At 57.0% G+C, this 21,290-nt stretch overlaps 3 protein-coding genes across 11 annotated transcripts in view; 2 read left to right on the top strand and 1 right to left on the bottom strand.

The window, feature by feature from the left end:
- Positions 1 to 2,633, top strand: part of TMUB1 (transmembrane and ubiquitin like domain containing 1) — a 162,211-nt gene extending 159,578 nt beyond the window's left edge. For both annotated transcript variants that reach the window (XM_042472228.1, XM_042472229.1), the window contains exon 3: positions 1,786 to 2,633. In XM_042472228.1, coding sequence (XP_042328162.1) covers positions 1,786 to 2,149 — 364 coding nt within the window. In that variant the 3' untranslated portion in view covers positions 2,150 to 2,633. The remainder of the gene's footprint in view (positions 1 to 1,785) is intronic.
- A 3,294-nt stretch (positions 2,634 to 5,927) lies between these two features.
- Positions 5,928 to 13,114, top strand: FASTK (Fas activated serine/threonine kinase). Its single transcript, XM_042471778.1, has 10 exons — positions 5,928 to 6,088; positions 6,733 to 7,409; positions 7,500 to 7,742; positions 7,823 to 7,971; positions 8,640 to 8,859; positions 8,969 to 9,128; positions 10,470 to 10,561; positions 11,278 to 11,719; positions 12,305 to 12,419; positions 12,648 to 13,114. Exons 1-10 carry the CDS (start codon positions 5,928 to 5,930, stop codon positions 12,732 to 12,734), a joined length of 2,346 nt encoding a protein of 781 aa, XP_042327712.1. The 3' UTR covers positions 12,735 to 13,114.
- SLC4A2 (solute carrier family 4 member 2) overlaps positions 13,078 to 21,290 on the bottom strand; it is a 39,133-nt gene continuing 30,920 nt past the window's right edge. For 5 of the 8 annotated variants that reach the window (XM_042472220.1, XM_042472223.1, XM_042472222.1 and 2 more), the window contains 13 exons: positions 20,019 to 20,130; positions 19,732 to 19,916; positions 19,412 to 19,637; positions 18,214 to 18,426; positions 17,942 to 18,090; positions 16,860 to 17,054; positions 16,486 to 16,701; positions 16,078 to 16,167; positions 15,167 to 15,333; positions 14,746 to 14,999; positions 14,327 to 14,496; positions 13,723 to 13,896; positions 13,078 to 13,598 (listed from right to left, as the gene is read on the bottom strand). In XM_042472220.1, coding sequence (XP_042328154.1) covers positions 13,518 to 13,598; positions 13,723 to 13,896; positions 14,327 to 14,496; positions 14,746 to 14,999; positions 15,167 to 15,333; positions 16,078 to 16,167; positions 16,486 to 16,701; positions 16,860 to 17,054; positions 17,942 to 18,090; positions 18,214 to 18,426; positions 19,412 to 19,637; positions 19,732 to 19,916; positions 20,019 to 20,130 — 2,232 coding nt within the window. In that variant the 3' untranslated portion in view covers positions 13,078 to 13,517. Of the gene's footprint in view, positions 13,599 to 13,722; positions 13,897 to 14,268; positions 14,497 to 14,745; positions 15,000 to 15,166; positions 15,334 to 16,077; positions 16,306 to 16,485; positions 16,702 to 16,859; positions 17,055 to 17,941; positions 18,091 to 18,213; positions 18,427 to 19,411; positions 19,638 to 19,731; positions 19,917 to 20,018; positions 20,131 to 21,290 lie in introns of those variants that run through there. The other 3 variants (XM_042472219.1, XM_042472221.1, XM_042472225.1) reach the window with 3 other exon arrangements.

Here is a 21,290-nt window from a genome sequence, read left to right on the forward strand (position 1 = left end):
CGGAGCTGAAGACCATCCTGTTCAGGGAAGCCTTCCCAGGCATTGCACAATTGTCGCTTGCTATTTGATGTTCTTTTGTTGCCTGTTTTATTGAATCACTTCCTGTATTGCTATGTATTTTATATGTATTATCCTACTAGAGAGGCCCCCTCCCCACCATCTTTCCCTTCTCCTTTTGTGTCATGTCTTTTTAGATTGGAAGCCCAAGGGCAGGGAACCATCCAATTAAAAAGATTGTATGTACAGCGCTGTGTAAGTTTACAGCGCTTTATAAATAAAGGTTAATAATAATAAATAATAATAATCACAGGTAAGAATGTACTTTTCTTCTGGAAAAACTCCCATAACATCAAGAAGTAAAAATAGCAGAGAGGCAAGCCCTTTTTTTGGATTAGTGCATGCAAAACCATTTTAGGTTTCCCTTCAGGGCTCTCCAGTCCGCTGAACTGAGAAAATATTGAGCAACCTCAGACTAAAGCCCAGAGCAGACTCACTGCCTCACTGATGGGCACTGAGTGGCACAGACTGGCCTTGCCCAGCAGGCCCACAGGAAATCCTATCTTCTGCCGTCCAGTTGGTGCCCCACAAATCAGAGTGACAGATCCCCAATGGAGGGGAACATGAAGCAGTTGGTCCCTGCCATCCTTCCATCCAACTGTCCTGATGCCCCCCACCCCACTGGCAGCCTCAGTGGGTCCTTGTATTGGGATGGAGGCATCTTCTCTCTTCCACTTCTTACCACCCTGCCATTGTTTGCCTCCTCAGGGTCCTCATGGGAGGAGGGCCACTTGTCTTGGGCTTAGCCCCCCCTGGAGCCCCTTGGACACCTCCTCCTGGAGTAGCAGGTCATGGCTCAAGATGTGGGGGACGGACAGGTTGCTTACCTGTAACAGTATTTCTTCGAGTGGTCATCTGCGAATACATACAAATGGGTTTCACTGCGCCTGCATCGACTTACAGAGGCTGCAGACCCTGGGGTCGTGGTCCCGGCCAAGGCAGAAGAGGCAAGAAGAGTGGGGGTCCTGAACAGGAACCTTGCCTCCACAAACGTCACACTTCTTAAAAGGAGGAGACATCCTTGAGGCCGAGGAGCAAAACGAGGTCCAAAAACACAGTCCGAGGTCCAATGATACGAGGAGAATAGAGAAGCCGAAGTCCAAAACAGTCCGAGTCAAAAATACCAGTGAATTCCAAACGAGCTAAAAAGAGTGAAGTTCCAACACGGCGGAAAAAAAGCAACTGGGGAAAGAGCGGGAAGGCAGGGGCCTTATAACGGGTGGCGGAGTTACCGCCAAAAAGTTTCTATATGTTGCAAAGTAAACTTTGCCCAGTGATTCTAGAAGGTTCCGAACGGCACTGCGCAGGCGCAGTGAAACCCATTTGTATGATTCGCAGAGACCACGAAGAAGAAACTTGCTCCCCCCAACTGGCCACATGTGGAAGGGCAGCAGAGATGTGTACAGGCAGAGCAATGGGGAGGAGCGGGGTGAGGCTGCTAGAAGGTCTTTCCCAGCATCTCATGGCTGCTGGGAGCATGGCCCCTTTGTCTGGGAATGCTCCCACCTGATTCCTTGGGCCTCAAAGAAGGTCCTTGCTGGGGGAGAGGATCCTGTCCAGCTCTCTTGCCTAGCTGATGTGGCAGAAGTCGCTTGGTGGCATCTGGGAAGGGGCCAAGGGTCCAAATGGGTGGACAGAGGGTCAGCACTGGTTGGGGGAAAGGAGGGATCTGGACAGCCACTGGGCTGCTCAAACACTGACTACTGCTCTTTCTCTGCCTCCCCCCAGGGCCCACTTTCCTGGCCAGGAGCAGCTGGTGCGCCTCATCTACCAGGGACAGCTCCTTCGGGACGACTCACAGACCCTGGCCGCCTTGCACTTGACTGACCACAGCGTCCTGCACTGCCACATCTCTCAGCACAGGCCGACCCCTGCCCCCACCGGGGGTCCTGCTCATGCTGGGGCCCACGCTGGGGCCCACACCGCCTTGAATGTGGGCAGCCTGATGGTGCCGCTGTTCGTGTTGATGGTGGGCGCCCTATGGTACTTCCAGATGCAGTACCGCCATGTCTTCACCACCACGGCCACAACCTGCCTGGCCGGACTCACCCTCATCTTCAGCTTTGTTGCCTTTGCCGTCTACCGCAGATAGCACCTGGCCCTGGTGAACAGGAGCCTCCTGAGCCCATAGTAGGACTCTTGTCAGCCTGTGAGAGGAGGTGGACCTGCCTCTGCCCATGGTGCCAGGAGGTTACACATGCACACGCTCTCTCTTTCACACACATCCTGGGCTCCTCTGGGTTGTGGGCTGTCCCAGCCATGGCCTCCGGGTTTCTGAACGTTGACTGCCTGCCTTGGGCGGCTCTTTTTGCCTCCTCTCTGGGGAGATGTGCACCGGACCCCTTCTGCAGCATGGGCTCTGGCTCCAATGGCCTCACGGCTGCAGTTCCATAGCTCATACCTGAAGACGGAGTATAATTGACAGGGGACTCCCACCCCCTCAATGGCGTTGAGGCATCGTCCGCCCCTCTTCCTGAATGGAGCCTGTTGCTGGGTGTGCCCCTCCTGGGATGGAGGAGGAGGGGGCTATGCCTGACAAACGCTTACCTTGGAATTAAAGCTGTGAAGGACAGGAAGGGGTCTTCCCTCTCTCTCTCTCTGGGGGAATGATGTGGGGAGGGGGCCTAAAGTCCAGCTCTAATGGAGGTTGTTTAAACCTCACTTGCTGGGGTTTGCAGTGCCCTTGTAGGTGGCCCAGGGTCCCTATGGACACAGGCATACAGGGCTCCCTGCAGGCAGTTTGCTTGGGCACAGCTCTGGCAGCATCCATGGGGGGGGGGGGAGTGTGTTGGGGATTCCCTTTGTCCAATGTTGTTGCTGCATCTGTCCCTTTTGGCAGCAGGGAGGCCCTTGAATAAGCCCTGGGCCAGAGACAGACCCTAGACCCTCTGCTGCTCCCCCCCCCCCCCCCGAGTCCCAGCCTGCCAAGAGTATGAAGGCAGAGGGGCTGCTTTAGACTAAAAGGGAGAAGTGGCTAGTGGCGCCTGGGCTTGTGGCCTCTGCTGACCACATCATGCAAATGCTGTAGGAGGCTGGCTTCCTCTGGGGATCAGGTTCACTGTGTGCCTTCTGCCTCCTGTATTGCTATTGTGTTTCTCCATGCCCGCTCTGACTTCTGGCATCCCCTCCTGGGGTTTTCTTGGCAAGGTTTGCACCCATGCCGACTTCTGAGGCTGAGTGTTTGTGACTGGCCCAAGGGCACCCAGTGAGTTTTCATGGCTGAGTAAGGATTTAAATCCTGGTCTCCTATAATGCAACACTCAAGCACTGCGCTGCCTGTCGCTTGGTTTTCTTGGCCAGGTTTCTTCTGAGGCAGTTTTCCTTTGCGTTTCTCTGAGGCTGAGGGAATGGATTGCCCAAGGGCACCCAGAGGGGTTTTGGGACTGAGGGGGGATTTGAACCCTGGTCTCTTGGGAGACTTAATCCAGTGCTGAAACCATGGCATCACACTAGCTCTTCTGGTCTACTTTCTCTATATCCTGCATAGTTTTCATTTTATAATCTTCTCTATCTGCCTTAAGTGCCATTGAAGAGGAGGAGGGGAGTATCTCCCCACCTGTCTCCATTTTTCCTAAGCTCTCTCCCCCCCCCCCAAATATTTCTTTCCAGCCCGCTGGACCAATTTCCCATCTGATTATCAAGCCACATGGAGTCACACTGTGCTCTCCTGGACTGCAAGGTGTGCTGGGGGTCAGCCGCTCGCTGCCTCCAGCCTGGCCAGAGACTGCCCATGAGCTGACCAGCAGGGAGGAGGCTGGCTGCCTCCAGCCACCTTTTGCAGACCCTTGACCTGATAGCAGCCACCTGGCTGAACCTGGCCATTCGGCTTGGATCGTTCTAGTAACCTCTTTTCAGCAAGGTTTGATTGGTTTTAGAGCCCCTTGGACCAGCCCTGCATCATACAACAAACATCTGTTTGTTTCCCTTTCCAGGTGTCCAGACAAAAAGTAGCACTTCACTAGGCAGAGGAAGCTGACTAAAACCACGGCATCTACGTGGATTAAACATTTACCTTGGAACAAAGCCAACAAGAGCCCACAGCAAAATGGGGGCTAGTACTTCTTATCGGCGGGGCACATAATGTTTTCCTATCTGGCCCACAGACAGGACTGTGGGGGGCAGTTGCAAAGCTTGTTTCCCAGCCATCAGTTTCCTGGCCTCAGTTCAGCTAAACAATCCAGGCTCAGGCCTGCTGCAGGTGGGCAGAGACCCTTGGCACCTCAAAAACGAGAGGATAGTCCTTGGGGGCAGGGCTGATGCTGATCCAAGGGGAAAACCTGCTCTACCTTTGATTATAAAGCAGGATGGAGGGGAAGCAAGAAGCTCTTGTTGGGGGAAGAGGGGCATTTCAAGGTTTTGGGACCACAACTGCCAAGCAGTCCCACCAGCCCACATGTCTGCCGCTGAAGGGCACTGTCAGGACCTTTGGTGGAATGGCACCTGGCGGATGTGCTGCCGCAACAGCAAGAGCAGCACCTTTGCATTGCCAGTAGTGAAGCCCCAAGATGGCTGTTGACTTGGGTCCAGTTGCACTCATGCCTCTGCTTACTTGGCTCCAGAGGATCTGCAGTAAGAGATGGCACTTGCTCCGAGCCTGAACTCAAAGAGTTATCTTTGGCAGAAGAGCAGCATCCGTCCTCCGAAGGTGCAGCACCTGGGAAGCCTCTGCCAAACCTCAGAGGAGGCAGATGGTGCTGGTGGCAGAGGACTCCCTGCCGAGGAGGACAGAAACTCAAGGGTCTGGGTGCAGTGGTAGCTATTGCGTCCAGTTTCCCAGTCGAAGGGAAGGGACAGAGAAGCAGTGGAGGTGAACAACCGGCTCCGCAGATGCTGCCATTAGGAGCACTTTGGCTTCCTGGACCACGGCGAGGGGTTTCGTGAAATGGGCTTTTGGCAAGGGGTGGCTTGCACCTCGCACCAGTCGGCTGGAATGGTTTTGCCAAAAGCCTGGGAGATTTGATCAGGAGGGCATTAAAGTGAGTTATATCAGGGAGGGCCCCAGTCTTGCTGAGGGCGGGAATTCCTCAAAAGCTGGAGATGGTACCCCAAATGTTATACAGAGAACAAGGCAAATACGATGGCGTTACAAGCTTAGTAGAGGAAGGGGATGCGGTGGATGGAGCGTATCCCTGCAAACAAGCCAGTAAAATGTTGACTAGACAAAACGGCTCTTAGGTGGATTTGTATTTCGTTGATTGGTTGGACCCAAAGGGTGCTCAGCCATGGCTGCTCTTCTTCATCCTGGAGAGAAGTGACCAGTGGCGGGTTGTCCTGGGCCCAGTTTGCTATTCAACATTGACTTGGATGACAAAATTAGAGGCATGCTTATCAAATGTGCAGGTGACACCAAATTAGGAGCAGTAGCTAATACTCCAGAGGACAGGATCCAGATTCAGAATGACCTGAATAGACTAGAAAGCTGGGCCAAACTGAACTTCAACAGGGAGAAATGTCAGGTACTGCACTTAGGAAGGAAAAAGGAAAGGCACAGATATATAGGATGAAGGAGAGACTTGTATGTGAGAAAGGGATCTGGGAGTCCTAGCAGCCCAGAAGTTGAACATGAGTCAAGAGTGCGACGCGGCAGCTAACAAGGCCAATGCGGTTCTAGGCTGCATCAATAGAAGTCTAGTGTCTAGATCAAGGGAAGCCATAGTGCCACTCTATTCTGCTCTGGTCAGTCCTCACCTGGAATAACCCTGTGTCCAGTTCTGGGTTCCACAGTTCAAAAAGGACATTGAGAAACTGGAGCCATGTGTCCAAAGGAGGGCAACTAAAATGGTGAAGAAGGGTCTGGAAACCATGAGGAGAGACTGAGGGAACTGCTGGGGATGTTTAGCCTGGAGAAGAGAAGGTGAAGAGAGGATATGATGGGAGGCCATATCCAGGCGGCAGGAGGCTGTTGGACAGAGGAGCACGCTCCTTCCTCGGAGGGCTTTGAACGGAGACTGAGCGGCCCTCTCCCAAAGGGCTCTAGGAAGACACACCCAACTCAAGGTGGCGGCGGCGGCGGCGGCGGCAGCAGCTTTGGGTGAGATCAAACGCTTTGCCCCCAAAGGCTCTGAAGCTGAATGTAAAGTTCAAAAGGGGGGGGGTTAATGTAAAGGACAACCTGAAGAGCTTTCTCCTCCTCCCCGGCTCTAGAGAAAAGAGCCTTGACAGTTTCAGCCATCTCTCTGGCTCTGATCTTGGTTTGCTCTCCTCTCTCAATGGAGCTGCCGCAGGGTCTTTCAGCTCCTGAACTCCTTGATTCACTTGCTGTTGGTAACCAAAATGGCTCCAGTGTCAGCAATGCCCTTTCCGGCTGCTTCCAGCTACAGCAGAGCATGCTGGGAAAGGGCAAAAGAATGCAGGGGGTCCTCCTGTAGCCCCTCCCACAAGTCACGCAAAGACCTCTTCCATCCTACGCTAAACATACTCTGGCCTGAACCAGTGTGAAAGGAAACGCAGGGCATCCCAGGCTGCTTTGACGGGGAGTTCCTGCACGGCAGAAGGAGGGGCTGGGGCCGGATCAGGGCCCTCCCCGGGTTCAAAATCTAGGCCCGCCTCCTCCACTTCCGGTCAGCTGACGGTAAAAGCCTAGAGGAGGAGCCATTGCGACGCTGCTGCCGCCGCCCTTGGCCCCGCCCTCCCCTTCCTCCCGCGAGACTTCTTCCTGCTCGGGGGCGGGGCTAGCGGGCCGGGAGCGGAAACAGGAAGTCCGTCCCGCTGCGCAGGCGCCGACGTCCCTCCCTCCCTCCCTCCCTCCCTCCGGCGGTATGCTGCAGGGAGTTCTGGGAAGGAAGGCGGAAGCGGAGGCTCCGGGAGGAGCGGAGTGGTGGGCGGGGCTTCAGGCGGCCAGGTCCCGGCGGAAGTCCGGTCCGTTCTGCATCGGCGGGCAGGAGGCGTCCCTCTGGGAGTCCGGGGCGGGGTCTGCCGGCGCTCTCCGCCCGTCCCTCCGCCCGCCATGCTCCGCCTGCGGCTCCGGCTCCTCCTCCGCCCGCTCGGGCCCCGGGGCCTCTTCTCCGGTGGCAGGCCTCCGGGGGCCCCTGCAGCCGCCGCCGCCGCCTCCTCGTCATTGGCGCTGAGGCGCCTGGTGGAGGCCTCCGCCAGCCCCGGGCGCCTGCTGCGCTGGCTCTCGCAGAACCCGTGGCTGTCCTCGGCCTCCCTGCTGGCCCTGGCCCTGGCCCGCCTGGCCTGCCTGCTCTGCCTGCCCCCGAAGGGCCAGCCCCGGCCCCCGCCGCCGCCGGTTCCAGTCCGCCTCCTGCTGGCCCAGCCCGACTTCCGGTTCCTCAGCCGCCGCCTGGCCCCGCGCTGCGCCCGCCTCGACCCCGCCGCGCTGCTGGGGTGCCTGGTGGCCTCCGCCCTCCTGGGTAGGAAGGAAGGGCAGCGAGCAGGGAGGGCAGCGGCTCCCTCTCGGCCTCTGACCCCTTCCCTCTCTCTCTCTCTCTCTCTCTCGCCAGGGCTGCCCAGCCAGTGCCCCTTGGTCCGGGCGCTGGAGAGGGAGGCCCAGCGGAGGAAGCGGCAGCGGGGGCACTCCTTCCCCCTCCGGCCGGAGAAGGGCCTGGCCCCCGTGGAGGAGATGCTGGCCCTCTGGCGCCCGGAGGCCAGCCCCGCAGGGAGAGCAGACAGGGCCCTGGCCGCCCTCTTCCAGTCCAGGCTCTTCCGCCAGCACCGCCAGGAGCGCTTCCTCCGCAGCATGGCAGGTCAGAGGGGGCCCAGTGGGCGCCTGTGCCCCTTCCGCCTGCCCTGCGCTGACCCCCTTCCTCCCTCCCCCCTCCCACAGACTGGTTCCCTGGCAATGCAGAGGCCCTGGCCCCCTCCACCTTGGCCTTGCTGGCCAAGCACCTGGCCAGGCACCGCCTGCGAGAGCCACGGCTGCTGGACACTCTGGCCGCCTTCCTCCTCAGGCGGGTCGAGCGCTTGGACGGAAAGGTGAGTGGACGCAGCACCTGAGCCCTCCGGAGGCGGGGCGGTCAGTGCTCATGGCCGCCCAAGGAGCCAGCAGCTAGAGCCACATAATCACGGCACACAGGCCTTGCTCTCCTTCCCTTCCTTCTATGGCAGCTGATGGTTCCGCCACCCAACGGCACTCATTGCCAGACACCTTTCCTGCCGCCTTTGGGGCTGGGTCCAAGTCCCTGGAGCAGCAGCAGCAGCAGCCGCAGCACCGCCGAGCAGGAAGAGAAGAGCCTCCCTCCACCTGAGATGCCGGCCCTTCTGACAGAGGGGGGCTCTCAGAAAGGGCTGTGGGGCCCTGCTCCGGAAGGGAGGGCCAAGAGCTCCCTGGGTGGGGTGGGGGTGTGGACTGCCATGGGGCTTCAGAATGCCAGGGGTGCAATGGGGTCCCCCCAGGTACCGGGGGGGGGCTTCTTCCACAGTGTCTTCCTCCTCCCCATACTTCAATTTGGCGAATGATAAGCAGCAGGAAACATTCTTCTTTGGAGGTCTTTAAGCAGAGGTGGTTGGCCATCTGTCAGGGATGCTTTGATTGAGAGTCCCTGCGTGGCAGAAGAAGGGGGCCCTTGGGGTCGACTAAGGATGCTATGATTCTAAGGCCCTCAGCCGAGCCTCCCTCACTCCGGGGCCTTGCCTCCCTGCAGATGATCCAGAGGCTGGTCTTCCCCTTTGGCCGTCTGAACTACCGCCCCGCGAACCACGCCGAGCTCTTCCCCCGACTGGCGGGGGCTCTGGGGCAGAAAGCCTCCCTCCCCCCACTGGCCACCCTCAATGTCCTGCTGTCCCTCTGCCAACTCCAGTTCTGCCCCCCAGCGACCCTCCTGCGCCGGGTCTTCTCTCCCGCCTTCCTTGCAGATGTCACCGGTATGCGCCATGAAGAGAGGGGGGGTGGCCGGGGGGCGCTTCAAAGTGACACGCACGATTGGCCAGTGTCCACCTCTGGCTCTTACGCAGCCTCTCTGTCCTCCCCCAGGCAGCCCCTGTGGGCAGATCGCACGGCGGTACCTCTCCCTTCTGGACATGGCTGTGGTGCTGGAGGACCCAGGCTACGATGGACCCCGCCTTGACCCAATGTACCGCGTGCGGATGTTTGACGGGGCCCTCGCCGCAGACAGAGCCAACCGCCAGTACAGGTCAGAGGGCCCTGCAGAGGCGGGTGGAAGGAGAAGGGGCTCTCCCACCTGTTTTCTGCCCCCTCCCCAAGACCACCGAGGGGGGCCTTTGGAGTCTGTACCCGAAGGGGGAATGGCTGGATATGGGGAAGGAAGGGCCACAGGGCGCTTGAGGGAAGCAGACCCCTAAGAAAGGGGCAGTGGGCAAAGAGTTTCCCAGCGGGAGGCAGGTGGAGGCACCGCTGCTCTTCCTCTTCCCGATGGAGGATCTTCTCCAAAAGGTTTTCTGGACGGAGACTTTTTGGCAAGTTTCTCTTTAATCGTTTTTTGAGGGTTTTGGGGGGGTCTCTGAGAATGCCATGTTCTAGAAGAGTGTATTCCTGACGTTTCGGAAGCAGCATCTGTGGCTTTGGCTTCTTCAGAGAATGCTGGCCTGGAAAGGAGATCTATGTATATACACACATACACACACACGCACACGCACTGTGTGAACCATTCTCTCTAATGTTTGTTACGCTAAATACATCCTAAAACAATTTTAACTGGCAATGTGCTTCTTCACTACAGTTTTAAGAAACCTTGGAGTTAAAAATGCGTCACTAGCTTTCCTTTTCTCAGACTCCTTCATCACACCCATCTTCCCTGTTTGTTAAACGGATTGTCAGGAAGCAGTCACTCAAAATGGTGGCTTAATCCTCTGGAACATTTAGGAACATTGTTTAGTTTTTGGCCAGTTGGGATAATCCAGTGAATTGGCAGAGAGACCAGTTCACATAGCTTAGGGACTTGTGCCCAAAATACGCCTGTGGACTCTGCCACTTTGGCACCAAAAGGGCCCCAGGGAAGAGGGATTTCCTCCTCTGGCCTCGGAGGAGCGGCAGATGGGGAGGGGGAGTTGTGGAAGGGGTTGTGTTTTAGGATGGGATGTTCTCTCTACAAGGCCCAGCAACATAGAAAAGAGATTTACAGCTTGAATTCAATATATTATTTGGGGAGCAGATGGAAAACCAGAACATTCCCAAACGTTCTTGGGTTGTTCTCCAGGAATATATTCCTATAAAAATGTTGTCTTGAGAAGGTTATCAGTTAATGGGGGGGGGGGGGAGGCAGCCCCTGTGGGTCCTCGAGGGGTCTGCTTGCTGCCTCCCCTTAAGGGCATGAAGGACCTCCAGGCCAGGCTGGGGGTCAGGCGGCTGGTTGGTCAGCTAGCCAGGCATCATGCTTGGACCACGTACGCATGTGTGGGATTGGACTGGATGGCCCTTGTGGCCTCTTCAAACTCTATGGTTCTGTGCTTGCGCAAGGGGGCACCTCGCTAGGTCTTGTTGTGTTGAACCCCCTCTTGCTTTTACTGTCCCCCAGCTACAAAGGCTTGGTGGGAGAGGGACTCCAGCAACTGGTGGGGCCAGACTGCTACTTGCAGGACGAAGTGGTGCCTCCAGGATACGGCGTAGGTAAGAAGGGCGCTGTGGGGGACAGAGAAGCGGGGAGGTCAGGGCAGTTGCTCCATTGAGGACTGGTCTTCTCAAAACAGAGCAAGGGGCAGCGCAGGAGAAGGGGCCACAGAGGTGGGTGGGTTCAGCTGGAAGCCTCCAGAAAACATCTGCCCAACTGTCTGTTTTTGGGGCCTGTGGGGATTGGGGGGGGGATACGTGTCTTTTGAGAGCCGAAAAAGATGCTTGGCACCTAGGTCTTTGGGTGGTTTCATGGTGGGGATGAGGGTCCTTTTGGGGGCGGCCTCTAGGGAGCAAGTTGGTTTAGAAATGCAGTGGCCTGGATGAGTGCCATAAGAGTTCCCTGTGACATCTTCCTCTTAAAATGTTGGTCTGTTTAAACATGTTAAGTGGGCATTATGGAGTCTTTTTCCAGAGCACAAGTCTTGCCAACTATTTTTAACTGCCAGGGAGATTTGGAGGGACAATGTTTATAGTCAGATGTTTTAGACAACTTTCTAATAGCGTTAGCAAAATTTCCAAACTCTTATTTTGGAACGTACTTTCTTCTTCCTGCCCTGGGGGCAGTTTGCCCCTGAGCATGTGTGGAATTCCTTTTGCCACTCCGAGTCTCGCATCTTTCCCTATGGACGTGGGATTGGGCTTGAGTCCCAGCAGCTCTGCTTGCAGTTGCTGGTCTCTGGGGCTCTTCTCCCATCTCCCTCTCGCCCCTCCAGACTTCCTGCTCAGGGTCTCCTCTTCAGGTCAAGTACTCCCGCTGGAGGGGGACCTCCACGTGTCTACAGCTGCCGCCATCAACACCACTGTCATCGGAAACCCCGTCTCGGAAGCATGGAACGCACCCCTCCCCAGGCCAGAGCAGCTGGAGGGACCCACGGCAGAGGACAATCGCCCCAGCCCCTCGTGCTCCCCAGGAACAGCTCCTCTGAGGACAGAGACCACCCTGGGCAGCTGGACCTGTGGCAGTGCTGGCAAGGCAGACCACCTCTGTTTCCTCACTCAGCAAGAGCCCATGGAAGGGCTGGACCAGTCTGCTCCAGGGGTCCTGGCTGAGCCCCCCATCTCCCCTGACTTTCCCAGTGCTGAGGGAATCAGGCAGAACAGGCCACAGAAGGCAGAGGAAATCCACAGGTATCCACCTCGGGGGCCATTTCACAGGTGCTTTGCCCAACATGGGGAGGGGGTGTTGCATCACTGCTGTGCTTGCTGAGAAATTCACACACACCCCCTTCCTGGCTCCTGCTCAATCTTTTTTCTTCCGGCTATTGCCCAACCTTGCACCAGAGGTGCTTGCATGGTGGGTCAGGGGCCACGGACCCTTATTTTCTGAGGGGCTGGATCTGCCTGACTTTCCCAGCAGATGCAGAGTGTGTGGTCAGTCTCTCAAAGCAAGGGGGCTTTGGGCTGTGGGAGGTATTAGCCTTGGCCATGGGGTGGGGAGCACAGCCTTGGCCAGGCACCCCTGTGCCCACAGGAGAATGTGTCTTTCTTTGGGGTGAGAGAGCTGAGCTCTTGAGGTTGCACACAGTGACGGGCTTCCTTCTCTTTGGCACCCCATTCTGACCCCATACCCTGTCCTCCCCATCTAAGGCGTTTCCCCTCTAGCTGCCCCATGTAGGGTGCTGGGGACCCGAAGGTGGGTGCTTGGCTTGCTGTGGGGTACAGAATTGTAATGGGCAGCTCCCTTTGGGGCTGGGGAGGCATCGGTGGCAGCTCATTGCCCTCTACTCATCCCCCAAACAGGCTGGTGCTGTCCATCAACGACAAGTGGCATTACTGCCAGAACTCGGAGGTCCTGGTGGGCTCCCGGGCCATGCGGAACCGACACCTGCGCTTGCTGGGCTACCGCCTCCTCCAGGTGAGGCCCCTTGCAGCTGGATGCCCCCGTCTGAGCCACTGGGGGACACAGGGAGCCTGGATTTTTGGCCTGCCCCCCAGGAGACCGCTGCCTTGTAAGGGTGGCTCTGTTTGCTGAGCATCCCTACAGTCTGCCAGAAGGAGGGAAAGGGCCCTTCCCCACCCCAGAGGAATGCTTTGTTTTAGGGGGGAGGGTAGTGGTCTCACTGGCTTTCTCTGCCCCCTTCAGTTGCCCTATTGGGAACTAGAGAGACTGTGTGGCATTGAGGAAGCCCAGCAGTACCTGTGCCAGAAGCTGAAGGAGCTCCAGCCCTGAGCTGAAGGGATGGAGAGTCTGACTGGTGTGGGGAATGTTTTCCTGGCTGCAAAGGAAATGGGGGAGGCCAGACGCACCCCTTGCAACAAAACAAGTGGGGAGCCCAGGCAGGCGCACTCTGCTTTGTGGATGCCCTCCTGCCAGCCAGCTGCCAAAAGCCAGGCCTCTGCCCCAGTTCCCAGCGCCTCCCTGGAGTATGTCCTATTTGGTTTCCTTGGGAGAGTTGCCTCTCTGTTCTCCTTTTGAGTAGGAGGGGTGGAAGTAGTGGCGGTGGGAAACTGGGCACCCCACAACCCCTTCTTGCCCCAAAAAGACATCCAGGCAGGAGGGGGAGGCAGCCTGCTCGGATTGTAATAAAGCTATTTATTGACACTTTTAAATTAATCTTTTAAATAAGATCATGCCACTTTAGAGCCACTGGCTGATTGTCTTCTTGGAAGAGGTGTGTATGTGTGCCCCCCATCCCTTCGAGGGGCAGAGCTGGGCCATGCTGGTCACTGTGGACGAGATGCGCAGGGGCAGCTCTTGTGGACGGAGGATGCCATGGATGCAGAGCGGTGGGACGGCTTGAGCCTGGCTTGTTCCTCATGCAGCCTCCACTGCCACCCCCCAAAGAGTAGGGTGCCGCCTATGGTTGCTTGAGCTGGGTGGATGCAGCGAAGGCACTAAGTTGGTGGTGGGGGACACAGAGGAGGCGTGAGCCATGGGGGCCCATCTGGATCACGGAGAAACCTCTCCAGTCCCTTTCCTGGTGGACTTTGGTGGCACTCATCCATGCCCTCGTCACACGGGCATAGACATCTCGTGGTATTCGTCCACCCCGGTCCTGGCATCCAGGATGGGTTCAGCCTCGGCTGCGTCCAGCTGAGGAAAGAGGAGGGCAGGGGTTGGAGCAGGCGCTCACTCCCAAGCTAGCACACACCAAAACTGGATGTGCTTGTGGCCCCCTCAGTGGGTCTGAGGTGAGGGCATGGGACATGGCACTTACATACTGCAGCTCTCTCTCGGTGAAGATGCGGCTGAGGAGGCACAGGCGGAGTGGCACAGTGAGGATGAGGATGAAGGGGAAGGCCAGCGAGGCCACAGTGGACATCACGGCCCATAGCGTGGCCAGGCAGCTCAGCTGCAGGAGCGTGAAAAGGTGCATTCGCAGCGTCCGCACCTGCAGAGGAGAAGATGGAGCCAAACTATCAGCGCCAGAGCAGCAAAGGATGGGTGAACAGACAGCTGGATGAGAGGAGGCCTCTGCCGAAACCCCCACATCCCCCTCAGGAGCCGCTTGCCATGGGGCAGACATGAGAAAAGCTGGGACTGTGGGGCCCTGGTGTCTGGTCTTGCCCAGAGACTTAAGGAACAGGGACTCTGGCTGCCAAGGTCAAGCTGGCTGGGGCTTCTGGGAGCTGAAGTCCAAAAAAACTGGAGGCGGCTGGCTGGGCTAGCTGTCTTTGGACTTCTTGCAGCCTCTCCCCCTTGTTTTTGATGGCCAGTTCAGTGCACTGGTCACTAGCCCTCCCTTGCACAGGACAGAACTGACCAGAGCCTCTGCCACCATGGGACCCCTACACCAGTCCCCCTCCGACCCGAGTGAGAACCTTCTTGATGTAGCCCTCGTCCGGGTGGTGCTTGGGCGGCATCAGCAGCAGCTGGAGGCGTTCATAGAACTGGATCCCATTCAGGGAAGTGACCCCCATGTAGAGGAAGATCCCAAACAGCACTGCCAGGGGGATCTTGCGCAGGAGGTCCCCAATCACGATGGAGAGGCCTGGACAGTGGGGTGGGGCAGAAGCAGTGGGGCGGCTCAGGGGTGGTGTCCAAAAGTAGCTCGTCCCCCCAACCAGTGCCAGCTCCCTAGGGTCACCCACGCTGAGTGGGGCGTGTGAGATGGGGGCCTGGAGGGTTGAGCCAGTCCTCATTTTTGGCCATGAGGGTGCTGCAAGGGAAGCCGTCCTGTGGCCCTGAGCCATGCTCTCCCACTGAGCTGGACAGGGGAGGCGGATGGTACAGGACTCACCAACGAGGAAGGCCACCAGCAACCCTGTGACCCGCTGCTCCTTCACCTCTTGGATCTTGGGCTTGTCCCCGGGGGCCACAGCCTTGCTCATGACGGTCAGGGCATTGGCGTGGGTAACCGAGCGCACAGTGGCTGCTGTCAGCCAGGGCAGCCCGAAGAGGGCGCAGATGCCCCCCAGGGCCACAATGATCAGGAGGTCGAGGTGGAACCCAGAGCCCTTCTGCAGCTTCCGCTCCTTCTTGCTGATGATCAACCTGGGGAGGGGAAGGAGCAAGTTGCAGCCGCCGAAGCCCCTTAACGCAAAGGAGAGGGCTACAGGTCCCTACCAGAGAGAGCCCCCTAGTTGGAGGACTGGGGGAGGAGAGGCAAATAGGACCCCCCCCCCGTCGGAACCTGATGGCTGTTTGCTTGCCTGACTTACGTAGTGATTTGCGTCTCCATGAAGATGAGGATGAAGACCAGCATGGCCGGGAGCCCACAGCCAAACATCATCCAGATGGGGAAGGGCATGGCCTGGCCCAGTGGGTTGATCACCCAGCCCCGCTTTTGGGGGTCTGTGACGGAGAATCCGTGGGGCACTGACAGTTTCTGTGGAGGGGAAGGGGGGCAGATGCGCAATGTGGCTGGGAAGTGGTGTGCAGACCAACCACCTTTCCTTGCCCAGTTAGCCACCAGGAGTGCTCTGTGCAGTTCCTAGGGCATAATCCTGCGGTTGCCCTTGTTCCAGCAGATATACAGTGGTACCCCGGGATACGAAATACCCACGTTACGAAATTTCCGGGATACGAAAAAATCCCATAGGAAATAACTGTTCCGGGTTACGAAGGTTATTTCGGGTTACGAAGAAAATTTTGGTGCTTTTCGGCGCTATTTCACACGAAATCGCGGCTTTTCCCCATTAGCGCCTATGGGTTTTCGGCTTGCGAAGGCTTTTCGGGTTATGAAAGCTGCGGCGGAACGAATTAATTTCGTAACCCGAGGGAGCACTGTACACTTTTTGGCTGCGGTGCAACTCTTGCTCTTGACCCAGTTGTGCACTGGGATGCCCAATGGGACCAAACGGATGGCAGAGCCAACCCAACCTGGACCCCTGGGGCCTCCTTTCCTGCTGCACATATGCTGTTCCCTGGAAGTTGGCTGAGACAAACTGCTCCAATTCGTCGCAGGGGGTGCTATGTGGCACGCAGGTCTGGCATTGGATCTCATCTGGGTAGGTCAAGGCTCATGTGGGGACACTCAGGCACATCAAAGTGGAGGAAGGTTATACAATTCCAAAGGGACTCAGGGCCCACAGCTGACCCCCCCCCCAGAAAGGCAGCTGCCTGCACTTACCTGTGTGTAGGTGTCCTCGATGTTGTAGTCCACCAGCACCATAAGCAGGATGGCGATGGGCACCCCAAAGTCACCAATCACTCGCCGGACCTGCCCAGAAAGACTTGCTCAGACACAAACCGCTCCCCCAGACCCTTGCCGTTCGTTCCAGAGCCCATCTGCAGGCAAAGATCCTTTCCCCAAGGGCCCTCAGAACTGTTTTCAGGCCGGGGTTTCTCTCCTAAACACCTAAGTGATGACGACAAAGAGCCCCTGAGCATGAGCAAAATTCCTGCCCTCTCCTTCCCACCCAAACAAAGATCACCGCTGCCACCTCAGGCGAGGATGGCTAGCAGCCCGTTGGCTTCTTCTGTCCCCCACTAGCCACACCAGCCGACTGCCCTCCTAGTTGCAGTGCAGGCCACGCACCCCACCGGGGAAGAAGCGGCTGTTCTTGAACTTGCGCAGGAAGAAGGCAATGAAGAATGTCCCGGCCATGAGCACCAAGGACAGCAGGGCGGTGTTGGGCTGACCAGTCGGTTCGGGGGACGCCTGGTGCCTGCTGCTGTCATTCCCTTGACTCTCTGGGACCTGGATGGAGTCGTTGAGCTGCAGGCAGCTGTTCAGCGGGTGCTGCTGGAAGATCTGCTCAAGGGAAAGGGGGTCACTCACCTCTCTCACACGGAGACCCCTCCAGACAGCAAGCAATTGACTGCAATGCTTGCCCAAACAAGTGCCCCCCAATTTCAGACGGCTGCCAGCATTCCCCCTCCCTCTGCGTCAAACCCTCTCCCTAGGGTCACCTTGAACAACTTGAAGAAGGTTTCATAGATGAAGATGAGGGAAATGAGAAAGGCAAAGATCTCCTGGGTGAAGCGGGTAACGTAGCGCACCAGGAAGCTACCCTCAAAGGCCACCATCAGGATCCCGATGATGATGAGCCAGAAGCCAATCCAGACGCGGCCCACCAAGTAGTCCAGGCCATAGGATGTGCAGAACTGGACACACAAAGGAGAGGGTGACAGGAGGTGCAGAAAGCAGGAGGCGCACCTTGGGATGGGGAGACCCCACCAGTGGAGAATGCACTGGGTCTCACTGGTTGCCCAGAGGCCTTTCACCACCTTCCCCCCCCCCCATTGCTCAGGCCAATGCTTTAAGCAGCCTGAGGGGGGAGGGCAAGCCTCTGGCCTCTGGCATGTCCTGCCCTGTAGTCAATCCACCCGTCCTCAATCCTGTGGCCAAAGATCCACCTCCCATGGAACAGCAGAGGCACTGCGCAGGGGACTGTCTGCCTGCTCCGCTGTCCTCCTTGTCCAGCCAAGAGAGGACAGTGGAGACTCAGAAGCAGTGGGTCAGTTCCCTGTTTGGGGGGGGGGTAGAAAGACTGGTGGAAAGAATATTCCTGTCCATTGGCTTTTTGCTAATTAATGGGTTTCCTGATGCTCAGGAAATCCCAGTAAGAAGTCATGGAGTTGGAAGAGACACCCAGGGGCCATACAATCAAACCTCCTTCTCCATGCAGGAATACTCCATCCTAGCCTCTCTGTTCAAAAACAGCCTCCAATGAAGGAGACTCCATCCTCCTCTGAAACATCAGAGTGCAAAGTCTTTCGAGTCATTATTCAGTGCAGATGGTTTTTATCCAGATATTTTTTTTTCAACAGAGACATGGTTTCTGCAGAAAGTGTGAGGTTTTGCACTGATAAATTGTGGGGGTTTTGTCTAAAATATTTTTTCTGGAACATCCTCGGATGCAAATCCCTCCCAAAAGAGAACTGGGGATAAATCTTTTCTGCCTCCCTGGGGAGAAAACTACAGCGACTACCCTGCATGTGTGGATGAGAGATGCCAAGACCGGCAGCGAGGAGGGAGCCCCCAGACTCACCATGTAGAAGGCCTCCTCAAATACGAGAAGAGGCCCTGAGAAGCCAATGATGAGGAGGGGCTGCGCACCCAGCAGGCAGAAGACAATGCCTTGCACCGAGGTGGAGATGATCAACTCCGAGACGCCAATCAGACCCTCCGTCTTCTCACCTGGAAGGGACACAAAGCCAGGGCTCAGCCAAGGCAGCAGAGCCCCGTCATGGCCCTCCCTCGGGGCTGCCCTGAGGGCTAAGGCCAGTGGGGTCTTTGCAGGGCCAGCCCCTGCTCACTCACCCAGCAGCCCCCCAAAGGTGATGGCGGGAGACAGAGCCGCAAAGTAGATGAAGATCACGGCAGCCAGGCACTGGGCATCCAGTGCATCCCGGAAGTCGCTAAGGTACTTTGGATAGCGCTGGCGGATGTCCCGGATCAGCCCCCCAAAGGGACGGCCCGTTCGCCGGAGCGAGTCAAGCTCCTCGGTCTCCAAAACCGACAGCTTCAGCAGCGCTGAAGAGAGGGAGGGATTAGCGAGAGGGGCCCCAGACCCCAGACCCCAGACCCCACCTGCAGGCATACCAGCATTGCGGCCCAGCTCCTCCTGCTCCTAGCATCCCTTTGGGATCTGGTCTTGTCGTTCTCCCAAATGGATCCAATGCAGGAGTCATGGACAGGGCTGGCTGAATGTAAGAATGGGGATGCTGGATGCGACCCACTTGGGGTGGAAGGAAGGGGTCTATCCGTCCCCATCTCCCCTCTGAGCCGAAGTCTGCCCAGCAACTCAAGAAGAGGGAGCCCATCAGTCACTGGGGTGGTGGTGGGCCATGGCATGGAGGCTGCCTGGGGCCATAGACCCCTTGACCCTGGCTCCCTTTTGGGGCTCCCAGGCCCCCTGAGTGAGCCAACTGGAGCGGTCTGAGGCTGGGTGGGACCCCTGGGGAGGTCTGTGGGTTTTTGGAAAACATCCCCTTTGCGAGGCCCCTCTCCTTGCACACGCATGCGCAAGCGCTCCTGTCCGGCCAGAGAAAACGTTCCCCTCCCAGCAGTGGTTTAGCCACTGACTGTGAGCACTTTTAAAAGCCTGCTGACCTTTTGTCTTTGCAAAGGATTTGTTTTAAATGGTTTCCATTCTGAGAATAGCTCAGCCGCATTTTAATAAGCTCTTTCTCAGTGTTTTTTCTTATGCCTCTGCCTGTGCTTTTATCAGTTTCAGTTCTTTTGAGGCGGTTTGAGTCCTGGTTTTGGGGGAAAGGCGGGATAACGCCAGCAAACAAGGCTGCTGCTGGTGTTGCTCATGAGTAGGCCGCAGCTACGCCAGAGCGCCTGGAGTGGACAGAGGCGGGTGATAGCCCCACAAGACCGCCAGTCCCACGGAGGGGTATCGGAGGACCCCAAAAGTGCTGATGATGGGGGGCATGAGCTACTTTGTTTGGCCAGTCTTGGCCGGAGCTGCTCCATGCATGGACAGGTAGAGGAGGATGGCCCCTGGCCCTACCTTTCTCTTCTGGAGACTTGGGCTCAGCCACCGGCCCCAGAAGCAGCCGCCGCTCCTGCTCCTCCCTCCGCCGCAGCATCTCGCGCTGGAAGTTGGCCACGCTCCGCAGGAGCTCCTCGCCTTGGACCTCGGAGGGCGGCAGGACCACGCTGCAGTCCAGGAACTCATTGATGGCGTTGAGCAGGTCGTTCCGGTCGTCAGCCAGGTAGGCGGCCTCATGGAAATGCTGGGGGCAGATGGGGAGAGGTGGGCTCAGAGGAGGCCCAATCCCAGGCAATGTGCTGCAGTGTGGGGCTGGGGCAGGGCGGTCTCCAGCCTACCTTGTCGGACATGAGGGTGGAGATGGAGCGCCCAATCTCGTGGTAGTCCATGTTGGCGTTCCGAGGGCCCAGCAGCACAAAGAGGAACCGGACTGGGATGGGGACCTCCAGCACCGCGTCCAGCTGGACCGCCTCCTGCAGCCGCACAAAGGCCATGGTGGGCTGGTCCAGGAACTCCACTGACCCTGCGGTCAGAAGGGAAGGCAGGAGGGCATGCATGAGTGAGGCCCAGCAGAAGACACTCCACCACCCCGTCCCCTGTGGGGCCATGTCCGCCTTTCTCTTACCCACAAGCACCACCGTGGCCTCGGCGTTCTCCGGGATCTTCTCCAGCAGCTTCAGCTCGTGTTTGGACTTGGAGCGGGTGATGCTGCTCAAGACGGGGGAGGCCAACTCCTTCTGGGGGAGCAAGCAGGGAGCGGTCAATGCCTGGTGGCCGTCCGTCCGTCCCTGAGCCCCCATCACCCACTGACCACAGCGACACCCCCATCTGCACTAATCAGAAAATGCCAGGGCAAATTCTACAGCATCTTCTGTTAAGGCAGCGTGCATCAAAATGGGAAAGGAAGAGACAGATTAAATGGCACCAGGGCATTTGATGCCGTTGGGCAGTAGCTGGGAAACCTTGCCCTGAAAGACCTTTTCATTCCCTTTCCAACGCCTTTTTGCTTTGGAGAGGTGCTTGCCTGAGGGGTACTGAATGGCAGAGGGGAGCTGCTTTTGTTCTTATAGTTATCCTCAAATGCTTTTTCAATGGTTAAAAATTAAAATTTTAATGTTGTTGTATAAACTGATTTTATTATAGTGATAGATATCAATTTTGCTTTAACCTGTGCAGAGCCACTACTGGGAGCAAAGCAAACTATTCTTTGCTGCAGCAAAGAATGGAACTGCTATCCTAGCCTGCATTAAAAGAAGGCAAAGTTCCCAAGTCAAGGGAAGTAATAGTCCCACTATACTCTGCTTTGCTCAGGCCTCATCCAAAGACCTGTGTTCAATTCAATTTGAGAAGGATATAGACAAGTTGGTGCTGGCTCAGAGAAGGGCAACGAGAGTTATGAAGAACAAAACATACGAGGAGAGGCTGAAGGAGCTGGGCATGTTCAGCTTGGAGAAGAAAGGACTGAGGGGTGACATGAATGCCCTCTTTAAATACCTGCAGGGCTGCCCCAGAGAGGAGGGGCAGGACTGTTCTCTGCTGCCCCAGAAGAGGACTAGCTGTCATTGTTTTAAGTTACAACATTTGGGTTGAACATGAGACGCAACTTTACAGTGAGAGCGGCTGAGCGATGGAAGCGATTGCCCAGAGAGGCAGTGGGTTCTCCATCTCTGGACACCTTCCATAAGAAGCTGGACAGCTCACTGCTGGGGATGCTTTAGTGCAGCTGTGCGTCGCAACCCCTTTGGGGGTCAAACGACCCTTTCACAGGGGTCGCCTGAGATCATCAGAAAACATAAGATCATTGGAAAACATACATAAACCGAGACGAGAATAATTTTAGGGTTGGGGGTCACCACAACAAGAGGAATTGTATTGGAGGGTCGTGGCATTAGGAAGA

The sequence above is a fragment of the Sceloporus undulatus genome, chromosome 6, assembly GCF_019175285.1.
Source record: "Sceloporus undulatus isolate JIND9_A2432 ecotype Alabama chromosome 6, SceUnd_v1.1, whole genome shotgun sequence".
NCBI lineage: Eukaryota > Metazoa > Chordata > Lepidosauria > Squamata > Phrynosomatidae > Sceloporus > Sceloporus undulatus.

Coding starts and splice junctions, on each gene's coding strand:
- FASTK (XM_042471778.1), top strand. CDS start 5,928: ATGGGAGGCCATATCCAGGCGGCAGGAGGCTGTTGGACAGAGGAGCAC. Junction 7,972..8,639: donor TCGAGCGCTTGGACGGAAAG/GTGAGTGGACGC, acceptor GCCTCCCTGCAG/ATGATCCAGAGGCTGGTCTT. Junction 12,420..12,647: donor TGGGCTACCGCCTCCTCCAG/GTGAGGCCCCTT, acceptor TGCCCCCTTCAG/TTGCCCTATTGGGAACTAGA.